This window comes from Haemaphysalis longicornis, unplaced genomic scaffold (genome assembly GCF_048455015.1).
Source record: "Haemaphysalis longicornis isolate Haplotype H1 unplaced genomic scaffold, Haemaphysalis longicornis Haplotype H1 scaffold_17, whole genome shotgun sequence".
NCBI lineage: Eukaryota > Metazoa > Arthropoda > Arachnida > Ixodida > Ixodidae > Haemaphysalis > Haemaphysalis longicornis.
In genome coordinates, this window is record NW_027526276.1 from 10,849,194 (window position 1) to 10,865,181 (window position 15,988).

General features: G+C 48.1%; 1 protein-coding gene across 1 annotated transcript; it reads right to left on the bottom strand.

Annotated features, from left to right (window-relative positions):
* Positions 1-1,796: 1,796 nt before the first annotated feature.
* On the bottom strand, positions 1,797-4,999 carry LOC144166442 (uncharacterized). The gene is made up of 2 exons (XM_077695964.1): positions 4,289-4,999; positions 1,797-1,814 (listed from the first exon to the last, which is right to left on the bottom strand). Exons 1-2 carry the CDS (start codon positions 4,997-4,999, stop codon positions 1,797-1,799), a joined length of 729 nt encoding a protein of 242 aa, XP_077552090.1.
* Between the last annotated feature and the right edge of the window lie 10,989 nt (positions 5,000-15,988).

Genomic DNA, 15,988 nt, shown 5'->3' on the forward strand with positions numbered 1-15,988 from the left:
CCGTGTTCCACAGCATCAGGGTTCTGGGGCTCAGGATCCAAGCGAACGGGCACAACATGGAGGCTATCAAAGCGCTGGAGTGTAGCGTGCACCAGACGACCCGACTCATCTCTCGCATAGCCAATCGGCATCGGGTAATGAAGCAGGAGAATCCCCTTATGCTTGTACAAGCCTTCGTCGTGAGTCGCGTGGTGTACGTGGTGCCATTCCTCAATATGCTCACAAGTGAGAAAGAGAAAGTGGATAGGCTGATGAGAAGAGCCTACAAACAGGCCTTGGGCATACCAATCACGACATCGACTGAAACCTTCGCGGCCATGGGGCTGCACAACTCGGTTGACGAATTGATAGAAGCGCAACGCATAGCGCAAGCGGAGAGACTCTCGAGGAGCAGGACGGGCAGACACATTTTGGCTTCTCTCGGTATCCGCTACGAGTCGCAATTTGGAGAGAAACACTCTCTCCCGATTGCTACGAGACGGGTGCTGAAGATTCCCCCTCTCCCGGCAAACACGCACCCGCAGAGGGACGTGGGGAGGAGAGCAGCCAGAGCGGCAGCTCTTAAGTGGCAGCTCGAGCCCAACGCGGGCACGACAAATGTCAACAGAATTTACTACGTGGACGCTGCGGACTATCAAATCACGCGAAAATCGCCGATCAGATACGGCGCAATGGCAGCTGCTGTAGCGGATCATGAGGGAAACCTGGTCGCTTCCGGCTCGGTCTGGACGACGAGCCCCGATTGGGGTAGGAGGTGGCAATCGCCCTGGCAATCGAAGCTGCAGTCGCCGACGGGCATCTCGAGGACGACACACCAGTGCAACTCGCCCTCGAGACGGCCACTACCAGTGCTCCAGCATTGTCAATAGGGGAGAAGGCTGTCACAGCTCGCATAGACAGGGTCATGATTGTCAGTGACTCGAAAGCGGCGATTAGGAACTTCGCCAAAGGCCGCGTGTCGCTTGAGGCTACAAGGGTACTCGTCTCTCTATCGGAGAGCACAATCAGTAGACTGAACAAGAATCCCATTACTTTGCTATGGGCGCCGGCACACTCTGGCCTCCCGGGTAACGAACGCGCTCATGAAGCAGCTCGAGCATTAACAATCCGAGCTCGCGTCTGTGAGTCCGCGTGTATCGGTGCACACGGAGACGGCAGAACAAAGGCGCCTTCGTCGCCGACTGGGTCGGAGGGAACCAGACAGGCTGACGGTGGAGTCAATCTGCCCTCGAACCCCTGGCCTTCCGTGAGAGGTCGTTTGGTAACGTATAGGGAAATCTTGGACCATTACAGAAGCTCCCGGCTCAAATACCCGCCGGTGGACAAAATACTAGAAAGGGGGCAGGCGGTGGCATGGCGACTCCTTCAGGCGAACAGGTATCTAAATCCGGCTTTGTACAACCGGTGCTACCCAGGAATGTATGATGCATATTGTAAAGGGTGTAAAGAAGCCAAGGCGGATCTCGCACATATTGTAACGGTGAACTCACACGTTGAGGGTTGTACCAGGTGGAAAGAGAGAGTTTATTCTAAAAGGCGAACTTGTGCCCGACAGCAAGCCAGTCCAAGTAAGCTTCGACTTCTTTCTCGTCTTCCTCCCTTGGCCCCCAAGCGGCCCGAAACCTTCTTCTTCTTCTTTGATGCATTATGAAAATCCCTAACAGGATTCCACTGAGAACGGAATCAACCTTACAGTCGTGGCATTGCCCCCCCCTCCAAGCTGGCATCGACCCGATGCCATTGCGAGTTGACAACACCAAAACAAAGGAGAAGCAGTCAGTGATGTCGGCGGCGTACTAGTCGGGCATGTAGTGCTGCGTTATTCTTGGGGGTCACACGTGCGGGTGTAATACGGCTTAATGCGCGCCACATGCACAACTTCCGGGGCAGTTCTTCGGCGGGAAGAACGTGCTGTGGTGCCTTCGGGTAAAACCTCGTAATTAACGTCTGACAGACGGCGAATAACACGATACGGTCCGAAGTATCTGCGAAGCAGCTTCTCTGAAAGTCCTCGGCGGCGGATCGGTGTCCAGACCCACACGAGGTCACCGGGTCGATACTCGACGTGACGGCGGCCCTTATTGTATCTTTCAGAGTCGACTACTTGTTGCCTTCGAATGCGTAGACGTGCGAGCTGGCGTGCTTCTTCGGCCCGTTGCGTAAATGCTTCCACATCCGGGCTGATTGTGTCGTCATGTGCAACCGGCAACATTGCATCTAGGGTTGTCATCACAGAGCGCCCGTAAACAAGTTCAAATGGTGTACTGCGAGTGGTTTCTTGTACGGCGGTATTGTAGGCGAATGTGGCATACGGTAGAATTTCGTCCCAATTCTTGTGCTCCAGATCGACGTACATGGAGAGCATGTCCGCTAATGTTCTGTTAAGTCGTTCTGTGAGGCCATTGGTTTGGGGGTGGTAGCTGGTGCATTTTCGATGAGTGCTGTGTGTTAACGTTAAGATATTCTGCAGGAAGGTTGCTGTAAAGGCAGTGCCCCTGTCGGTGATAACAATCGTAGGTGCTCCATGACGCAGAACAATGCCTTCAAGAAAGAATTTCGCGACTTCCGAGGCAGTGCCGTTGGGAAGGGCCTTGGTCTCGGCATAACGCGTCAGGTAATCAGTGGCAACAATAATCCACTTGTTCCCCGACGCCGATAATGGGAAAGGCCCAAGTAAATCCATCCCAACCTGCCGGAACGGTGCATCGGGAGGATCAAGTGGGTGAAGGAGTCCTGCCGGCCTAACGGGAGGTTTCTTCCGGCGCTGGCAATCACGGCAAGTCCTCACATACTGGCGTACCGACCGAAGCGGGTTTGGCCAGTAGTACCTTGCATGGATCCGTGCGAATGTGCGACTAACCCCCAAATGTCCGGCGGGAGGCTCGTCATGGTAGGCTTGCAAAATTTCTCCTCGAAGAGCAGATGGCACAACCAGAAGAAATTTCTCATTGGTGTCGTAGCTTCTTTTGTACAGAACGTTGTCCCGCAGGAGATATGAAGGCAAAGATCGCAGAAATAATCGTGGTACTGCGGTGTTTTCACCACGAAGGTGTTCGATGAGCAGCTTGAGATCCGCGTCCTGCTGCTGGTAATGGGCCATGTCGGCTGCATGGACGACCCCTACGAACGGGAAATCCTCTTCCATTTCATGTGCGTCGGTTGGAATCGGTGCTCGGGACAAACAATCGGCATCCGTATGCTTGTTTCCCGACTTGTATACAACCGTCACGTCGTATTCCTGTAGCCGCAAGCTCCATCGAGCGAGTCTACCGGACGGGTCCTTCAGGTTAGCAAGCCAGCACAAGGCATGGTGGTCGCTAACGGCTTTGAAGGGCCTGCCGTAAAGGTACGGTCGGAATTTAGTTATAGCCCATATCACCGCCAGGCATTCTTTTTCTGTAGCTGAATAGTTGCTTTCAGCTTTGGATAGCGTGCGGCTGGCGTAGGCTATAACCTTCTCTGTACCCTGCTGCCACTGTACCAGGATAGCACCAATTCCAACGTTACTGGCGTCTGTCCGGATTTCCGTGTCGCTAGTCTCGTTGAAGTGCGACAAGACTGGGGCGGTTTGCAGGCGTCTACGCAGTTCATCGAACGCTGCTTGCTGTTCCTCAGTCCAGACAAAGGGTACGTCACTTTTCGTAAGGCGAGTGAGTGGTTCCGCAATCCCAGCGAACCCTTCCACAAAGCGCCTATAATAAGCGCAAAGGCCCAAGAAGCGCCGGACAGCCTTCTTGTCAGTTGGTATAGGGAAGGAGCTCACAGCAGTAGTTTTTTCAGGATCCGGGTGCACTCCTTGAGCACTCACAACGTGTCCAAGGAATTTTAGCTCCTGGAATCCAAGGTGGCATTTTTCAGGCTTGATAGTTAATTGTGCAGACCGGATCGCTTCCAGAACGCTTTTTAACCGTGTCAAATGTTCCTCAAACGAGCTAGAAAACACTACCACGTCGTCTAGGTAAACGAGACATGTTTGCCACTTCAGTCCTGCGAGCACGGTATCCATCATTCGTTGGAACGTTGCCGGGGCAGAACACAGGCCGAATGGGAGGACTTTAAATTCGTAGAGGCCGTCGGGAGTTACAAAAGCTGTTTTCTCACGGTCTCTCTCATCAACCTCGATCTGCCAATAGCCAGATTTTAGATCTAGGGACGAGAAGAATTTAGCGTCGCGTAAACGGTCCAACGTATCGTCAATTCGCGGAAGTGGGTAAACATCGCGTTTAGTGACACTGTTCAATTTGCGGTAGTCGACGCAGAAGCGAAGCGTGTTGTCCTTTTTCCTCACAAGCACTACAGGTGAGGCCCATGCACTCTTAGACGGTTGAATAACATCGTCGTGGAGCATCTCTTCGACCTGGGTCTTGATGGCCTCCCTCTCTTTGGGCGACACCCTGTAGGGCTGCTGGTGCATAGGTCTTACGGTTTCATCGGTGACGATGCGATGCTTCGTGATGGGAGTCTGGCGCACCTTGGAGGACGTGGCGAAGCAGTCGGAGAAGTCCTGTACCAGATGTTCTAAGGCTTCCACTTGAGCTGTCAAAAGGTCTTGGTTAATTTTCACAGGTATGCCCAGGTCAGCTGTGAGTGTACCAATTGATGCTGTGTTCGACGTGCCTACGGGCGTGACATCGGCGACTTCCTCGATGAACGCTATAGTGGTACCCTTCGTAAGATCTCGACGCTCATTGGAAAAATTAGTGACCAGGACTGGCGTGCATCCATTCTGCAGGCTGACGAATCCCCTTGCAACACATATGCCTTTCTCCAGAAGCAAGCGAATGTTGGCTTCAGCGATGCCTTCACAGTCCTCGAATGCGTCGCTTTTAACATTAACAAACAAGCTAGCACGGGCGGGTAGAGTGACATCGTCGTCAACAACGCGTAACGCCCCATCGCGCTTGTCTTCAATGTGGCTCGCTATGGCTCTTTTTGTCGAAAAGGTGATTCTGGAGTTCGGCAGATCAATAACAGCCCCGTTTGTTCGCAGAAAATCCATGCCGAGAATTAAATCTCGCGAGCACTCCGGGAGCACAATGAAGCTGGTAACGTATGTGAAGCCGCGTATTTTTATCCGCGCCGTGCACCTACCGACAGGGCTTATTAGGTGGTTCCCAGCTGTACGAACTTGCAGGCCAGTCCAGGGGGTGACCACTTTCTTTAGCGCAGACACCAGAGTTTCGCTTATGACCGAATAGTCCGCACCGGTATCAGCCAAAGCTGTCGTCGCATGGCCGTCGATATCCACGAGTACATCGCAGGTAATAGGTTTCGGATTACATTTAGGTTTCGGCTGTTCGTCGTCTCGTCGTCGTTCTTGCAATGGAGGATCTTGGCGGTCATTGACGTCAGCGGCCTCACCTCCGGAGGTCGCCGGTTTCAGTTTCCCCGGCGTTCAGGGCTTCCGGAAAGTCGGTCGGCAGTACCAGAGGAGAAGCGTGGACTAGAGGACCTACGTCGGGCAGGGGACGGCGACCGGGATTGAACGCGTTGGGGCGGAAGCGTGTTCCGGCGTTCGGCGATGTAGTCCGGCGGAAACGTGTTCCGGCGTTCGGCGATATAGTCTGGCGGAAACGTGTTCCGGCGTTCGGCGATGTAGTCCGGTGGATACATGCTCCGGCGTTCGGCGATGTAGTCCGCGATCTCCGGCGGTCGCTGTCCTTTTCGCGGGAGCGGCGCATCGGGCGCGAATCCCCGCAGACCAGCTCGGCGATAATGGCAGGTACGGTAGACGTGCCCTTCCTCCCCGCAGTGGAAGCAGAGGGGCCTGTGGTCAGAGGTGCGCCACAGGTCACTCTTCCGACGGCTTGTTTGCGTCAGGTAGGGATCGCTACGCCGTATTACCCCCGGGGTAGGCTGCGGTGCGATGGTGGCGACTGTTGGAGGGGTGTAGTAAGCGGCTTGCTGCGCGGCTGCGGCATACGAGGTTCGTGGTTCACCCTGCCACGACACGTCAATTCGTTCCGGTGCCCGTACAGCTTGCCTTACCTCCTCCCTCACGATCTCCGCAATGGACACCGAAGCCGGTGACACAGGTTCCTGCTGCAGTTTCTGGAGCTCCTCGCGGACAATTTGCCTTACGAGCTCGCGGAGACCAGGGCTCGCCTGTTCGGTTACACAGGACAAGACGGCTTGCTCGCGGTTGTACTGCCGGGACCTTTGGTGAAGTGCCCTTTCAATTGTTGCAGCCTCACTGACAAATTCCGCAACCGTTCTCGGGGGACTCCGTATCAGCCCGGCGAAGATGTCGTGCTTTACGCCGCGCATGAGGTGCCGGACCTTCCTGTCTTCTGTCATAGCAGGATCTGCGCGCCTGAAAAGACGGGTCATATCCTCGGCGTACATGGTGACGCTCTCGTTCTGGCGCTGATTTCTCGCTTCAAGGGCAGCTTCAGCCTTTTCCTTGCGGTCGCTGCTAGCGAACGTCGCTAGTAAGCGCTGACGAAACTCCTCCCACGACGAAAATGTAGGTTCATGGTTCTCGAACCACGTTCGCGCACCTTCCTCAAGAGAGTAGTACACCTGCCGGCGTTTACAGTCATTGCCCCAGCCGTTGAACGTGGCGACTCGTTCGAAGTGGTCCAACCAGTCCTCCACGTCCTCGTAAGGCTCGCCGTAGAAGACTTTTGGTGTACGCGGCTGTTGCACCACGTACTGGAGAGGGGCGTCAGTCAAGTTCACGTTTACAGCGCCGGCGTTGCGTCCTGTCATCTTGGTTGCCCGATCAGGTAGGAGGCCGCACTCCGCCGGCAGTCCGAGTAGGCGACGGCTGGTCCGCTCGTGAACAGGCGACACTTCGACGGGAACAGGCCTTGACGATTGGGGTATCATGTACCCCGCACACTCCACCACTTATGTAACGGTGAACTCACACGTTGAGGGTTGTACCAGGTGGAAAGAGAGAGTTTATTCTAAAAGGCGAACTCGTGCCCGACAGCAAGCCAGTCCAAGTAAGCTTCGACTTCTTTCTCGTCTTCCTCCCTTGGCCCCCAAGCGGCCCGAAACCTTCTTCTTCTTCTTTGATGCATTATGAAAATCCCTAACAGGATTCCACTGAGAACGGAATCAACCTTACAGTCGTGGCAATATGCTCTGGGCCTGCTCGGGCCCAACCGACAATAACAGGGTGTCAAATGACATAGCACTAGCTGATCCCCCACACTCAGGGAAAGACGACGCGAATACAATGGTAGAACAATATAAGGAGCGACAAAAGATCCTATCATCGCCAGGCAAAACGGGACCACGGAGTTGGGAGGCGCGCTTCTCAGTACGGACCCCCAGATCCAGAGGAAAATGATCCAGCTGGCCGAGGGTGCCGCTGGGGCCCACGGGCTCCCGGCCGCCACCTGACGAAGAGGAGAAGTTGTACATCCTCCTTTCGAAGTGGATTCAAATTAAAGTTATTCTCTCTCTCTGCACTACTGCACTCACGAGTCATATACTCAAGAGTGCAAGCACTCGCAAAACCAGTATTCATGTGTATTGTACTCATGAGTGCTGTGTACTCACGAGCACTGTGCACTCATGAGTACTCATACTTAAGAATACTGTACTCGTGAGTACTCATAATCCTGAGTAGTGTATTCACGAGTAGTGGACTACCCATGTACTCACTCGTCATCGTACTCACTCATGAGTTTGAGTACAAATGAGTACAAATGAGTGTACTCACGAGTGAGTACGCTGACCTATGGTAATCTGAAGAACCGTAAAACTGTATAATTTTTGCCAGTTCTCAGTAGAGACCCTTCGCCGGAGCAGTGGAGTGGCTCTCTATCCGAACGCCGGAGGACAAAGAAATTTAAACAAAGAGTGTTTTCCCCATATTAGGCGCTGCCCGCAAAGTTGATGGACTGCATTTTTTGTTTTGTAGTCCAAGTTGTTTTCCCGAAATTAGGTGCTGCTCACAATGTTGATTGGTTTTTGGTACAAACAATATAGAAGGAATTAAAAACAGTGCTATATTTACTGACGTGAAAATTTTGCATCTTTTAGAGGGTAAAATAGAAGACTACAAGAAGAACTTCGTGTCAGAGCATCTTTTGAGAAACCGTACATGGTTTCCTCTCGTGCATTCTGAAATACAATAGTTCCTTTTACGCTTATGTGTTAATACTGAATCAATACTCCTATTTGACATCCCATAAAGGTGGAAATGTCTAGAACACTGGATGTAATGTAGAAAAAAAAATTTCCCCGCACCTCCCCGAAGGGAATCATGCAGATATGCGAATGCATTGGATGCACCGATGAGTGTGTGGCGAGTAATGGCGTAATTAATGACGAGAGTGTGAAGGTAATCATTTATTCATCAGCATCTGTTTGTTTTATCGTTGTACCTAGCGGCCACAATCACTGCCTTGTGATCGCTTAAGTGCACGGTCAAAGTGTCTTTGAGAAGCATACGCGCGTCACAGTTTCGCGTAAAGACCAGATCAATGCAACTCCGGTGAATGGTAGTGGGGCACGTGTCGAAGCCGGCAGAGAGACAATGCATAGAGTGCCTGGTCTGCATGTACTCGACCAGCCACTCGCCGCTCTTCTTGCTCACGTCAGCGTTGAAGTCGCCAACCAAGACTATGGGGTCTGAGGGTTTGGAGCGCACACGCACACTTTCCATAGCCACGTCCAGCTGCGCGTCAACGGCGTCTCGAGCGAGGTTGGGCGCGAGGTACACGGTCACCACAAAGACTCCGTCTCCGGTGTAGGCAAGGGGCAAGGGTGTACAACTCCTTGTACGGAGACGTGTCTCGAACGGGAGACGTGGCAACGGCGTGCGAAATCAAGTTCCCTCGGGCGTGTCCTCTCCCCTTGCCCTCCGCTACTCCCACCCGAGCTACCACCTGCTCCGGTTGCTAGGCGCGCCACAGCTGTTGCTAGGGGTGAGGAGGAGCGCGGAGAGATAACACCTGCGGGCGCCAGCTGACGGAGCACGACAACCCCCGACTAAGAAATGCATTCGTGTTTACGACGACGACGACGACGACGAAGGCAGGACTACGAGGCGCGCGCTCACGTGCGCTCGCAATGGAGGAATGCAGGCGCACGCCGGCCAACGGAGCAAGACAACCCCCGGCTAATAAATGCATTCGCATTTAAAAATAACAGGTCCACCGTTGCTCGGATCCATGCGCGCTTAAGACAGTGGCTCTTGCACACTTTGTAACAACTGGTACCTACAGGAAAGGGATGTTTAAGCTTCCGACATGCTTGAACCGTTGCTTCTGGGATTTTTAATAATAAAAATGATGTCAACATGTCTTATTTGAAAGTGACATCATGCATAGAAGAAAATGCCACACACCGGCATAATTATTTCTGATTGAAAGCACGGAACTACTCGATGGAGTTTTAAGGGAAGTGTCGACAGAAATTCTTCGAGAATTTCTTAAATATTCCTTTTGGAAAGTTCAATACCACTTTATAACTTAAATGTCTACTACCCGATGTAATAAGTGAACTGCCTCTGGTTTTGTACTGGTTCCGACTTAGGTTTGGGAATTTTCCGCGGCGCTACTCTCATAGGTGCAACAACAGCCTCTTGCACTGCACATATTATCAATGCTCAACTTCAAGCCGTGCACATGTACTAAGACTGCATTACTAACGGAATACTTTTACAAGAAGGGCTCTTCCGGTCATCGTGGCAATGTTCCCTGCCTCTATCGCATTCCCCACACTACCCCTCAAGTGGTGGGAGCCAGTTTTGATGTTCAATGCGGGGTCATGTGGCCCTCACGGCAATGACTCATCCTAAAGATATGATGAAACCTGCAAACTATTTGTTCAAATTGCACGAACGTTTTGAGAGGAATAAAAAAACGCTTATTAAAATCATTATTTCGAAAGGATTTGAAAGATTTGGAGTTTAAAAATATTACTACGCAGAAGCCACCTGAAAATGTAAAAAGTTCTTCAGTGAAAATAATTGTTCTAATGTGCTTTCAACAGAAAGAATTGACCACCTTTACTAATGACTACTGCACTCTTACCTCGTTTTTGAATCTCTAAGTTTACTTTTCAATGTCTGCCGTTTGGCGCGAGTTACTTTACCCGTATTTATTTCTGCTATACCAAGGGGTCCTCTCTTCCTCGTCTCTCCTTTCTTGCCCTAAGCTGACAACTACTATCAAAACTAGACAGGCACACACCACAGCTTCCTTATAACACGTGTTCTGGAGGGTGGTGGGCTCGTGTTCCCTCAACATACTATGGTATTCATCTGTGACCCGGTACGCTATACCCTGAAACTTCTACCTTTCCTTTTGATAGTTTTCAAATTTTCTATGTTGGGCGCATTGCCTCTAAAACCTGCGTGTCCTTGGCCTACCCAAATGTTTATATGTAACACGAGAGAGGTACAAGAACGACAACACGTCCGTACAATGGGTTCCCTACTGTGGGTATATCAGGAGTGTGAGAGCTCTTCGCTCGTGATGGGCAGATACATGTACTACTTGAACCAGATCATCTGTGTGTTTTTATCTGCACCCCACATCGGTGCAATCTACTGCAATCGTGATTGCAATAAATTCAACCATGATGCTGTTATGCAGTGGGCAACCCTTACGTCTTCGGCTTAAGATTGACAGTTGTACAGTCTCTTGGGGAAGTATGCGTATTCAGATGCCGACAGGGGCGGCCTTGCTGCAGCGACGGTCGATGCTCTTCTACAGGGGATCACTGAGGGAAGACGGAAGTAGGTATTACCTACTTTGGCGTGGGAACTCCATCGAAGTGCTGCCAGTGGAGTCGGCCTATTACCATAGCAGTAAGGTCGAATGTCCCTACCGCGACACTGTTTGAAGCATTTTTGTGGACTATTAAATTGCAGCGACACGTCTCCCCGCTGGAGTTTATGTTTGTAGACTCAATAACAAATACATCAATCGCATTTGTCCCTGCTAGTGCCTTGAGCTGACCAGCATTAGAGGTTGCTCATCGGATGCAGGGGATGCAGTTTCGGATGCAGTTTTTCTACTAACAGAAACCCTAACGCACTGGATTTACATACACTGCTTGAGACGAGGTATGGTTTCATCGCATCGCAATAAATGTACATAATAGATTTTGAGTAAACTTCTACAGCTGTATAGTGAATTGTCGCTCGTATGCACATACAAACGAAATCAAGTCCTTGTTTTTTCTCTTGAGAAAGAGAGGGAGGAATAGAAAAAAAGCTAAATATTTGCAGCTTGCCGGAGCCCAAGACCTCCCATTTTATGTTTCCCGGTACGGTTCTGTATTATTCAATGGTTATCACGTAGCATCACGAGTACAAACAATTTAAAAGAAGCAATTATTTTCCAACTTTGAATAAAAACGAAAAAAAGTGGAGGTTTTTGATGAATATGAGGTAAAAGAAATGGTAAATAAGAGATATTCGAAAGACGCTATGGGCAATGCAATACGATTACACATACATATACATATCCGCATCTATACATGCATATACACATACATTTGTATAATTACAAAATATAATAGAGAAGAAATATGTGTTTAACATAGCTCCAAAATTAGGTCAGCATATATGTTAGAACATAAATCATGGGCATTTAACGCACGTAATGTATCATCACTTCACTCGTTTCGTTGAATAAAAAGTGGAGAGACAGAGGAAGGCAATATAACAAGAAAAAAGTACAACAAAACTGAAACAAAAAAAACCTCGAATTACCTATTCTGAGATAAGTAAACATAAAGAAAAAAATGCGTAAATAGCGAACGAGTCACAAGCGTGGAAATATTATCCAATGACGAAAGGGTATTTAGAAGCAGTGCAACGTTTTAAGATAACGGAGTTCCGTAGGATGTGCGACAAAAATGTTGGATCCACGGATATTCTTCCCGAGTACGGTATTCCTAATGGTGTTCCACAGGAATAAATTTGTGGAAGAATATATTTGTGAACAAGAAATTTGTGGAATGCTTATACGAAGCGAAGGGGGGCTAAAACAAACTGGAATGCAACGAATTCGATATTTAGCTCGTTGCAGGAACATAAGCTTGAATTTTTCTTTTTCTTTTATTTGAAAATTTCGAATATTTGAATCACAGCGCAAACACTACTTCATATTGCAATATTATTTTAACACTCACAATAGGTTTTGGGCTCACCCAGCTTTAAATACCTTTTTTCAAAGTAAATACAAGGTCTGAGGTAGTTGGCTTCCCTTTGCGGAACCGAAAGTAGTCCGGGCATCGTATTTTAATCTGCCCATTTTTACAGAAGTCATTGAGCATTGCTGGTATAGGCTATATTTTGATCAAAACTGCACGCGTGGATACGGTGGGCAGATAAAAGTGTTCCCGACGAAACTGAATATTGTGCAAAAGGCAACAGTCTTATGAATGCTCCTTAGACCTCAATTTAGTTCAGACTTTGTGACATATATATTCTTCATTATCCAGCTAGGACACAAGAATTACACGGAGATTTATTCAATGCCCTTTATTCGTTAGTTGATACATAAGATATAAACACAAAATATTTGTGTGCAAACGTCAATAAATGGCATGTTTTCGAAAAGCAGGGTTACACAAAACTCTTGTGCTTTTTGCTTTATTATAATAGCCTCGTACATACGAAGGCATGCCCCCGTTTACGCAAACCACTTTATCTCAAAACATCCATTAAGACGAAAACGTTTCTCGCAAAGCCTCACTTTATCTCGAAATGGTTTTTCGTGTTGTCATGGATATCCTAAAATGTTGACTTAGAGATAACAAGAGAAAGTCTGCTACATTCACCTGGGGGAGACTTGCGCGAAGAGGTGTACAAGGCGATGTACAAGGTGTGTAGAAGGTGTTTAAGAGGTGTACAAGATGTACAAAGCAACGTAGAAAACAGCGAAATTTCTCTTAAAGGCCAAAGTTCTGTTACCGAGATTTGGTCCGACGCCGATAATATTAGGATACGCGTGGAAGGCGCAGCTGGTGATGAGGACGAAAGAAGGCTCGAGAAGTGCCTACAAAGCCAAAAAGAAAAAAATTGTGGCGTTAGGATCTCAATAAGTTAGAGTACAGCGCTGGCCACCGGACATTGATGCGGTGCATGGATGCAAATCGAGAACACTTTCTTCAGAAAAACTCAGAACCTGAAGAGGGGGGCATCACGCAGTTCTTTCTTTCGCAATGAGAAAAACTATCATCTTTCACAATGAGAAAAACGATCATTTTATATGAAATATTTTCATTATTACGAAAGCTCCCGGGTATTGGTGCTTTTGTACCCAGCACTACCCCTGGTTTGAGCAAGTCGACCAGAATATTTTAGTATCTCGCGCGTCGTCAAAACAATGCTTATCTCGAAATTTGTAGCCTATTTATTGACTCCGAGTAAACGCGGTATGCTGTATAGAAATATTAGTCGCTAAGAGGGCCCTAAAATTACTTGGAGATATGTGCATCTTTTGTTTAGGCAGTTCGCTTTGAGCATTAAATTTTTTTTTTATTTCCCTCTGCAGATAATTTGTGTTCCACGGAGGGACCCGAACGCTACCATTTTTGTTCTTGAGTATAATACTCTGGTGAATTCACGTTTAATTGGTTTTATTAACTAGAAATTGTTATAAACAGCTTGTGCGTGTGTTTTTTTCTAATAGTTCCACTTCTCCTATTTCTTCAGAGGAAAAGACCACTGTCCTATTGATTCCTAAAATATACAAGCTCCGTAAGGAAATATCCCTTCATATTTCGGGCGCGCAATAATGCCTGTGTTTACCATACCTGCTCTCACAATAAAATACATTGGCGTGTGGGGGAGCACTATCCTACAGAAGGGCAACCTCACTGTAATATAGGGATGTTAGTCATTGAATAAAGCGGAAAACTCTTTGACTTCTGCAGCACGAAATCTACATAAGTACTGGAAGGGGATAACGATGCCACAACCGCGATTACTGGTAATGATTGTTTCGAAGATCTAAAACTTCATGGATATTTGTGTGTGTTATGGTACCCAATCCATTAGGCAATAAATAACTTTTAATTAAAAGCGGTGAAGCAGAAAGAGCGGTTTCCAAATGTTTTAAGGCATGCAAAATCAGTTTGGAATGTTCGCGAATTTATAAATGAACAAGAGAAATATGACACTTCATGATTTCTTAACGCCTGCGCACATTTGTGGGGAGCATAGTTACATCAAAAATAAATGAATAGAAAACTTGTAGAAAATATTAAATCAGTCAAAAACAGAAGTTATTAGATAAGCTTGGAACACAGTTATGTTTAACTAAAAGCTTTAGCTGTAAAAACATTCATTTAACCGTAGTTCTATTAGGTAGTAGAATACCTGTGGTAATCTTTGTGACATGCAGACAAAACAAAAGGAAAATATATTTGCTCACCTAAATAACAAATGCGGAGCTTGCAGTTTTGATTTTCCTCTGTAATTTTACTCTGTATTCTATTCTAGTGAAGCATCTGAGCGTGCCTATTTCTAAAAAGGCACCCTTGTTACTCAACGTCTGCGCCATTATTCGTTTTGCTTTTACACCTCTACCGTTTGGCGCGAGTTAATTACCCGTATTTATTTCTGCTTCACCAAGTGGTCTTCTCTTCCTTCACTCTCCTTTCTTACCCTAAGCTGACAACTACTTTCAAAACTAGACAGACACACAGCACAGCTTCCTTATAACCCGCGTTCTGTGAGGCTGGTGGGCTCGTCGTCCCTGACATTCTATAGTACTCAGCCGTGACCTGGCGCCCTGTATGCTGTAACTTCGACCTTTCCTGATGGTAGTTTTACCATTTTATGAAGCGGGTGCACTGCCTCTCAAACCTGCGTGTCTTTGGCCTGCTCAAAGGTTTATATGTAGCACGAGAGAGGTACAAGAACGACAACACGTTCGTACAATTTTTTCCTTACTGATGGTATATCATGAGGGAGAGAGCTCTTCGTTTCTGATGTGCATATCTATATATATTCTACTTGAACAAGATCATGTTTTTTTTTTGCTCCGTACCGCGGCGTAATCTTCTACACTCGTGATTACTACAAACCTAACCACGATGCTTTTATGCAGTGTGGAACCGTAAGGTCTTCGGCTTAAGAATGACAACAAGCCAGTCTGTTACGGAAATATGCGCATTTCTATGCCTACGGGGCAGCCAATTGGCAGCGACGGTCGATGCACTTCCACAGGGAATCACTGAGGGGAGACGGAAATACGTAGACCCTGCTTTGGTACACTAACTCCATCGAAATGCTGACTGTGGAGTCAGCCTATTACCGCGGCAGTAGGGTCAAATGTCCATACCGTGTCACTGTTTAAGGCGTTTTCGTAGAATGTTAACTTGCACCGACAAGTGTTTCCTTTTGCGCTTATTTTTCCGCACTCAATACCATATGCAACATACGCAGGTATTTTTGCTAGTTCCTTGAGTTCACCAGCTTAATAGGTTACGCAACAGATGCAGGGGCCCGCAAGCAATGACTGTCCGCCCCTTCAAAAACTGCATGGTCGAGTATATGCAGGTAACGCTGGCAGTTTTCTGGATATTTAACACATGTGTCTGAAAGTTTTCCTTTTTCCGGTATTTGTTTTTGGAGATATGTATGTAGCAGAGTTTTCAGAAAAGGTATTCCCAGAGAAAGGCTACAAAAAGTTTACAAAAGAGTTTTATAGATACAACCGAGGATCGTGTGTTCGGGTATTGTCAAGTTTAAGATAAAGTCAATATTATAGAGCGATCAGTCAGCCCATGTACGGTGGCTTTGTGTAAGCCCTTCAAAGCCTTAAAAAAATGAAAGCGTCTCTATTCCGTGGATGATGGCAGGGGTGCAGAGTAGAAGTACTCGAAATGACATCCAAGTTCCGCTCCGAGTGACATCCGATTGGCGCTCCGACCGTCGTTGGATTTCAGCCTTGAGGTGCCTCTTGATTATTTGCTCAATGAAACTCTAACTCACCGCTCATATCGACTTTCGCTTGGTTTTCGCTTGGTGGTGGTGTGCGCACGGATGGACTCGGAATGACAT

Bases quoted from the DNA above. Each gene is read 5' to 3' on its own strand.
- LOC144166442 (XM_077695964.1), bottom strand. From the start codon at position 4,999: ATGGATTTTCTGCGAACAAACGGGGCTGTTATTGATCTGCCGAACTCC.